Below are 9,306 nucleotides of genomic sequence, written 5' to 3' on the forward strand. Positions count from 1 at the left end.
AATCGATCTTTGTTCCACCGTGGATCGATTTCCATCGCTGATGATGGTTGCGTGGACATATAACAACACAAAGATGGTCAATTGAGGGCCCTGAGTTTGAACTCACGATCGAACGCTTGGTAAGCGAACGCGTAACCAAGTAGCTACGAAGACCCCCCTTGAATTTTGATATTAAACCACTTAAAAAGCTCAATATCGAAGCAATAATTTTACTTCCACACGCGGAATCATGTATGATTTTCGGGTTTTTGTTTCGCTTTTCCACTTTTGATCAATATGTATTGCCATAGGGTGGCCTAAATATTATAGAATAACATGTAGAAGTTAATTTTTTTCCTAATTCCTAATTATTTTTTAGCTTTTAGTACATTATGTTCAATCACAATGAAACCGTTTAACTTAAAAAGTTTTTTTACTCATTTTATTATTATTTGTCTCATACATATTACAAATGTACAGGATACAATAAGTTTAATTCAAATTCCAATTCAGGTCATAGCATAACAGAAGCTAATTTTCAACACCTGGCTGTGTGAGAAGTTTCCTTCTTTTACGGGGCTTAGCTATGTGATTCCCCAAACCAGGGTGCTGCGGGCTGCTTTGCTGCTTTAATCTATTTTCGCGAGCTCGTACGGCGCTAGTGGTCGAGCTAACTTCTATTACATCCTTTAGTTTTTGAGAGTTAAACTTTTTCTGGCTGGCACTCAGCGTGTTCGAGCTGCCACTAAATATTTGTGAACTGCGTTGACTTGCGCCATCGGACCTTTCCAACGGGACGGTTTCGACTACAGCAGTGACACGCTGCTGGCTTCCTGCAATAGAGCTCCCAATAGGAGGGACACTTGGTCCCATGCCTAGCAAGAAATTGGTGGAATGAGTTTGAACATACTCCAGTCGGCAGAGAAGTTGTTGCTCGCGCAACAGATGCGCATGATTCTCCTCCCTCAATTGCTGTTTCTGCTCAGTGAGTGTATGCAACAGCTTCTCGTACTGCGCAGTTATCGCTCTACAACATTCATCTTTCTCTTCCTTGGATCGCTCAAGTCTAGCTTGAAGTTGATCGCATTTAATTGAAGCTTCCGATTCGGCCAGTTCCCGGTGTAACATAAGCTCTGAAATTTGCTTCGTGTATTGCGCCGTTTCTCTATCCAGTTGCGCTTTGAATTTTTCCTTTTCCCTCTCCACTGCTTCAAGATGATTCGCTTTCAAGTCGTTCAATTCCTTTTTGAGAGTCTCATTCTCATCCGAAAGCTCTCGGATGGACCGCTCATAGTTCGCTATATCTTTACGATTTCCAATCACGTTTATGATGTTGTTCAATTTCTTCGACATACGATTCCAATCGGAAGGTGCGTTGCAGTTCTCGTTACGTTTTTTCGTCGATTCCAATTGATCCTTGAGAAGTTTAGTTTCCAGTTGGGAACATCTCAGGTCCTTTCGGATTTGAACGAATTGCTGTCGATTGAAAATTCTGTAATACTGATTGCATGTCTACTATGCGATTTACCTCGAAAAAGCTCTTTGTTTCTTTTAAGGCTCTTGCCAGGTCCACATCGAGTGCAGATTGTTCTGGTTGGTTTGAGATTTTGATGTTGTGGGACATTACGTTAGAAATTACAATTTCGATTTTCAAATTATAATTATTTGTTTGAACACAAACGACTAGATGTCACGTGTTTGTAGAGATCTGTGAATGCGATGAAGCAGGGCTGCCAGATGAAGTTTTAATGGTGTAACGAAATCTGTTTTGGGAGTACAGTAAGTTACATTCAATGCGACATTGAGCTAATTGGACAGACCTGTAATGCGACACGTTTAATTGGACATTTCTTTGAACATCAAGTTCGGGGCCCAACTTATGGTCCCACCTTAAAAGTCCTCACCAGGTGTCGACACTGTATCACTCTCATCGCCAATGTCCAATTACAGGTCAAAATCGTCTCCAATGCGACACTGAGCGGTGCCTCGGCATGTCGCATCAAATGTAAATAACTGTACATACATATACTAGCTGACCCGGCGAACTTCATCCCGCGCAAAATGATTGTTTTGATATGATTTCTATAGGACGAATTTCTAAACTTTTTCTCTTCATAACATTGTTTTATGGCGAGAATACCACAAATACAACAAAATGAAGACAGCTCAAAAGGAACTTTCCTTTATCGGATTTTGGGATTTTGGGAGCAACACATTTGGTCTTTCATTTTTATTTATATAGATAGATAAAAGATATAGGAATGCGTTGTTTTGCCTGAAAATCCCTTTCCACTTTCGAACAAAGATCAACTTCGCTAGCGCAAATATCGAATGGACTAAAAACGCTTATCATGATGTAATTTTCGGTCATATGGGAATTCATTTTTTCGAATTTTCCGACATTCTTTCTGAAATAAAGAAGACTAAAATCGGATATTCCCTTCTTCGAGTTTTCCGCTTACGTAAAAAATACCCCTCTAGGAGAGTCATTTTTAAGGAAATTAGCGACGCACATGTTGCACCGTACGTTTGCTAAAAATGATTCGCTTGACGGCGGCAGCGCTAATTCGGTTTACTTGGTTTGTCGCCGGCTGTTCTTGATATTCTCGGGAAATTACAATATGTTAAGTTTTACCAATCTCTCATCGATAGTTCTCATAGGTTCTCGATTCTGTTCCCTCAGTGTCATGAAATTCCGAAGTATAGTATAGATACATTTAATGCAATTTTTCATTCATCGTGAAGAATCGTATTGTCTCTTTCGTCTGCAATGATTTCAAGGCAAAAGTACATACGAAATCATGAAAAACGTTGACGTATACAAGTTATTGTTACCAAACAAAACACCAACAGAATGCAAAAGATACTGAAGTACTGTCGTCGGCCATTGAGCGATACTTTGCTCACGACATCACTGCAATGCGACCTATTTTGTGCACGCAATCATTGTGGTGACACCGGCAGTTAGGCGCTAGTTTGCGCACATAACCACTGTGGTTACGTCGGACGACAAAGTGTTAATGAATTACCCAAAAAACAGGTCTAACGTCATGTGTATTGATATAAACTAAATATAAAAACTTTTTATGTATTAAAACCATGGAAAAATGTAATACGGCGAGTCAAATATCTTTGATGTGATAAATAGAGCCTCTCACCAGACGTCGACACTGTATCACTCACGCCAATGTCCAATTACAGGTCAAAACCGCCTCTAATGCAACACTGAGTGGTGCCTCGGCATGTCGCATTAAATGCAAATTACTGTATATGCATGTATTTCTATTGAATTCAAATTTTGCATATTGTCAATACGTAGTTGTAGAACACATGTTGTGCGGTCACAAATGAATCCTAAATTTGTCAATTTATTCGAACATCCGTGCAGTGTATTCAAAAATGGTAATTACAAATTTCCTGAGAAATACATAGGTTACTTCAGTAATCATACTATATAAATATAAAATACAGGGAACTCACTTTTAGTGATTCGTTACCGCACTATTCTGTACAGCCAGTTTTTACTCGCTGAGATTTTAATCCATAGACTCATTTATTGCACCCTAAAACATGCACATGCCAAATTTCGTTCCATTTCTTGATTAATTCTCGAGTAATGTATAAATTTGTGTTCCATTTGTATGACAGCCTCCTTTAAGAGAGGAGGAGTCTCTAAGCACCATAGAATCATTTATTGCACCATAAAACCTCCACATGCCGAATTTGGTTTCATATGCTTGATTAATTCTCGAGTAATGCAGATATTTGTAATGAAACACATGGCAGCTCCCCCTTAGAGAGGGGAGTGGAGTATCTATCCACCAATGAAACATTTATTGCATTCTAAAACCTCAACATGCCAAATTTCGTTCCATTTTCTTGATTAATTCCCGGGTAATGTAGAAATTTGGGTTTCATTTGTATGGCAGACCAACACACACCCCCCCCCCCCCCCCTAAGAGAGAAGGGAGGAGTCTCTATATCATAGAATCATTTATTGTACCCTAAAACCTCCACATGCCGAATTTTGTTTCATATGCTTGATTAATTCTCGAGTAATGCAGAAATTTGTGTTTCATTTGTATGGCAGCCCCCCCCCTCAGAGAGGGAGTGGAGTATCTTACCACCATAGAAACATAAACATTTATTGCATCCTAAAACCTCCACATGCCATATTTTATTTCGTTTGCTTGATTAGTTCTCGAGTAATGCAGAAATTTGTGTTTCATGTGTATGGCAGACCCCCCCCCCCCTAAGAGCGAGTGGAGGAGTATCTAACCACCATAGAATCATTTATTGCACCCTAAAACATGAACATGCCAAATCTCGTTCCATTTGCTTGATTAATTTTCGAGTAATGTAGAAATTAGTGTTTCATTTGTATGACAGCCCCCCCCTTAGAGAGGGGTCTCGAACTATCATAAGAACCTTCCCCGACCAAAAAACCCCTGCATACCAATTTTCATGTCGATCGGTTCAGTAGTTTCCGAGTCCATAAGAATCAGACAGACAGAAATACAGAAAGACAGAAAAACAGAAAGACAGAAAGACAGAAAGACAGAAAGACAGAAAGACAAAAAGACAGAAAGACAGAAAGACATCACTCCATTTTTATATGTATAGATCACCCTGGAAATCGGAGTCGGAGTCGGTGGAATTTTTCCGGATGCCATAAGAGGTTCATTTTATGTAAGTGAGAGGATGAACAGCATATGACAAGGGGCCCTATTTTAGAAATCGAGACGGAAAGAATTTTGCTCGTTAGCCCTATTTTGCTATTATAGATACCGAGCAAGTCGATAGCCACACACTCTTTACAGATACCCGGGCCGAAGGTTGTTCAGTCCACTGATCATTCAACAAGAGTTAAAGGTTGTACCACTCATGACAACTCTACACGAGCTGATGATTGTGCCGGCTAGTGACCATTCTATCCTGGATTCCTCGAGTCGAGAAGACGCACCACGCTATATATGGGCTACACACTACATGGGGGCGTTGCTGATTAATGGTCAGCTGCATCCTAATAGGAAGTATCCCGTGTCGGGCACACGTACAGAGCATTGGAGACAGCATCATCCCAATTACGAGAACACTTGTAATACTAACCTCGAGCCAACCGAAATCGGTTGCATATTACTAACATAGATAATAAGAAAAATAGTCATATAGTCAATATTGAACTCCCAGGCTAACGCCGCTAACCTTGATAAAAATATATAGTTTGCAAAAAAAAGTCGATGCATCGACCGAGTGATAGCTATCGGTGCAGCTTTCAGAATTTTTCGAGTTGTTTGGTTTGCTTGTCGCATACCTTCAGAGAATTGTTTTGTTTTGGTTTGATATTTTCCTTTGAGAAACATTTCACAAACGACTAAATATATGCAATAGCAACACATGAAATTCTAGCTCGGTACGAGATTATCTCGATTTACAAAATACGAGATTTTGGTCGGTGTGATAGTGATAGTGATTGTATCGAATTGTCAATTCGATTTATATAATAGGGCCCAAGGTGTTCTTTCCGCTGGTTGCCAAATCAGATCAGAGATGCCACATTCGGACATATGTCTACGAATTTTCAGACATTCAACTTTTGTCACAACCTTTTATTCCTGTTGCTTTTTAATAGTTACAAAACATTATAATACTTTCAGTATTATAAAAATTCTGCATCCTAAATGTCTACAAATTCGTAGACATATGTACATTCGCATCTCTGATCCAATTTGACAACCAGCAAAATGAACACCTCGTCACATGCAGTTCATCTCCTCACTTACATAAAATCAACCTCTCACGGTATTTCATATGGCTGTAGGAATAGAGTGAGGAGAATTGCGTGATGGTGATATGACAATTGTTATCTCACCTCATACGCCGCGCAGAATCAGGTGGATATAGTACCAGGCAAGCAATTTTCAAAACTTGCTGAAACTGCGTTCGCACGATGCAACTATAAGGCGGCGGTGACACTGGATGCCGAAAAGTGGTCGTACGAATTGTATGCAATAGTGAAAGTAAACAACCACATTGAGTTGTATTGGTGTGGTTACATTGGTTCCCCCTTGCTTCGTTCGAATTCGTCAGCATCTATCGAACAAAATTGTTTGTTTCTATTCGTACAATCAAATTTTCGTGCGTACTCCGAGCCAATGTCACCTTACCCTAACTGGAAGCGTCGGTTACAGGATGTTAGGATAAAATACATCGAGAGAATATCTGAGAATAATGTTCAAGATGCCTAAAGACATCGAAGAGTTCAGGTCAGGGGTTGGTCCTTCATCTGCATCTTAAACACTTCCACCTCTGATACAAGTTCCTCTGTTTCAACATCTGATCCATGATCCTGATCCAATTGATCCATGCTTATAGATGTTATTTATTCTCGTTATAAATGAAAAATCTGATGCTATATCCGCTATAGCAAGGGTGGACAAACTTCTCACCACCCCTCCTACCAATACAATATGTTTTTTAAGTCATCGTTAATAACAATAGTTTGATTGTAAAATGTTGTTTTAGGTAGCGAGAATAATGATTTCTTTTTAAAAACTAGTTAGTTATAATAACAATAGGGTCTTTTATTTTTTATGTTTTTATTTTTATTGCGAACAATTTTATTTTAAACACATTTTATCCTGAATGTTTTTTTTGTATCTGATAAAGCGCTGGAAACATTAGGTTGTACATTTTCGACATGTTTTTAATATTTCTGTTCAAATGCACTCAAATTTATTTGCAAATTTAGGTTGCCAAATAGTAATCAGTCAAATGAGAGCGATGTTTTGTTTCGATTGTATTCATAGTAGAAAATATTGTTTTCGGGTCTAAGTATATCCGAAGAATGTTATTAACAACACATTTCCTCGCAAAGTAAATTCCAATAAGTACAGTAAATATATTTTCGAAATTGAAACACTTTTAAAATCAAGCGCTTCATCTCTCTTGATTTTGAAAATATATCGCCATGAAAATTGAAGATTTCATTTTCAATCAATGCTTTTTAATTTCATTGACATTTCTTAAATGTTCATCCCATCATTGAATGGAAATGACATGAATGAATATGATGAATTATATTATTTTTGAAATATCTTCATAGAAGATATCTCATTTCGTAACAAAGAAATTTAATCTGCATAACGATCGTATTCATGTGTTTTAGTCTGCCGATTTAGTTGCAATATTTTCGAATTGCTTTGAATCTCGTCTCCTAAATTGTGTTTTCAGTTTTTATCCCTAATGTTTCAAATTTAATTCATTTTAATTCGCTTTCATGACACAATGAAAAACGAGATCATGCACCCACTTTTGAGGGTATGATTTATTGGCAGTTGTCATTAGTTCTGTAAAAAAAACTTGGCACCTCGGGGTGTAATCCGATATTTGATCCACAATTCTCTTGCCCTGAATTTGCGTTTCTGCAAACTGCTTTTTATACGTAGTTAACAATTTCCACTTACTATATTGACGGATTTCAATAGTTTTGCTCACAGTACTTGGTGATGGATACAATGGTAGTATTTTTTTTGAATATTATCATCAATTTTGCAATGAATCATAAAACCATTATGACTTCCAACCGAGCTCCATAAGTCGTAATCGATACCAATTTTTGTATTGGAAATCATGCTCTAGTGGTGAAGGACTTGAACGAGTTGCATATGTAGTATGTTCCTTCATTGCTAAAAAATTGTTAAGAAAACATCTTTATTAGATATATCCTGCAAACACATCCTTTTGGCTACACATAACTATGGCCCCTATTCCAGAAAACGAGACGAGCAGACGAGCGCTTGTCTCGTTTGTTTTGATATTCCAGAAGCCGAGCTCGACTAAAAACAGACGAGTAGCTCGTCTGGTTTGACGACCGTTTGGCCGCGCTCGTCAATGAATCAGTCGAATCTAGTTTGTCTTGCTTGTTTGATGTGTTTGTTCACCTTGTTGATTGAAAGCATCGGTTCTGCTCCGCCTTTATCTTCAAAAATGGTTTCACGACTAAACTAGTATTGCATAAGCAATGTATGTTTTCAACTGCAACCATTCAAATTCAATTCAGTAATTGCAAGATTTTACAGATTTTCAAATGGGCCTCTTCCAAACAACACAACCAAATGTAAACATTGAACTCATATCCAGGGATGCTAGATGACTGTTTTGAATATATCAACACGGCACGAAAAGGGTCTTCACATATTGAACGAAAATGAGCAATTCAAAACAACTACTGTATTGGAAATACGTATATATAGATTTAAAACTTTCCTTGATAAATCGTTGATTAAGTGAACTAACATTGCCCCCAATAAATCCATAATAACAAAACGTCTGAGTGATGAAACCATATGCTCGAGGAAAAATATCAATGAAAATAAAAGATATATGAAACTTATTCCTTTTTGTTATGTTTTTTAATAAAGGGTGTGTTGCATCACGGAAAAAACGCTGTAGAAATTAATTTTTTAGGAATTATATCTTCAGCTTTCGCTTATAATCAGATAAGAGTGTATAGATCACGTTGGCCATGCTTCACTGTCAATTTTTCGTAAATTTGGAAAAATGTCGTCGAACGAAAAAGAGCGTCGTGAATTAATCCTGCGCACTCATTTCGAGAATCCGGAGAATCACTTCGGGACATCGGTAAGATGCTGGGAATCGTCCAATCCACGGTCAGCAGAGTACTAAAACGATACTTCGAGAACCTAACCATCGACCGGAAGGTGAAGAACGGCAAAAATGGATGCTCCGTCAGTGAAAAAGATCACAAGCGCGTAGTTAAGCAATTTAGACGTGATCCGAGAAGTTCGGTCCGGGATGTCGCCAATAAGCTGAATTTGTCAAGTTCATTCGTCCAGCGGACCAAGCAGCGGGAGGGCCTGCGTACATACAAGGTTCAGAAGGCTCCTAACCGCGACGAAAGGCAAAACATGGTGGGAAAGACGCGAGCCCGGAAGCTGTACACCGAAATGATGACGAAGCCGCATTGCCTGGTAATGGACGATGAAACCTACGTCAAAGCGGACTTTCGTCAGCTGCCGGGCCTGTTGTTCTTCTCCGCAGAGGACAAATTCAGCGTTCCGGAGGAGATCCGCCAGCAGAAACTATCCAAGTTTGCCAAAAAGTACATGGTGTGGCAAGCGATCTGCTCTTGCGGAAAGCAGAGCGCTCCCTTCGTGATGACCGGCACGGTAAACGGGCTGGTTTACCTTAAGGAGTGCCTACAGAAGCGCTTACTATCACTATTGAAGCAGCACGAGGGCCCGACCATCTTCTGGCCGGATCTCGCTTCGTGCCACTATTCAAAGGACGTGTTGGAGTGGTACG

At 39.0% G+C, this 9,306-nt stretch overlaps 1 protein-coding gene across 1 annotated transcript; it reads right to left on the reverse strand.

The window, feature by feature from the left end:
* Nucleotides 1–470: 470 nt before the first annotated feature.
* LOC129765393 (girdin-like) lies at nt 471–1,677 on the reverse strand. The gene is made up of 2 exons (XM_055765674.1): nt 1,508–1,677; nt 471–1,455 (listed from the first exon to the last, which is right to left on the reverse strand). Exons 1-2 carry the CDS (start codon nt 1,601–1,603, stop codon nt 511–513), a joined length of 1,041 nt encoding a protein of 346 aa, XP_055621649.1. The 5' UTR covers nt 1,604–1,677; the 3' UTR covers nt 471–510.
* Between the last annotated feature and the right edge of the window lie 7,629 nt (nt 1,678–9,306).

The sequence above is a fragment of the Toxorhynchites rutilus genome, chromosome 2 (genome assembly GCF_029784135.1).
Source record: "Toxorhynchites rutilus septentrionalis strain SRP chromosome 2, ASM2978413v1, whole genome shotgun sequence".
Taxonomy (NCBI): domain Eukaryota; kingdom Metazoa; phylum Arthropoda; class Insecta; order Diptera; family Culicidae; genus Toxorhynchites; species Toxorhynchites rutilus.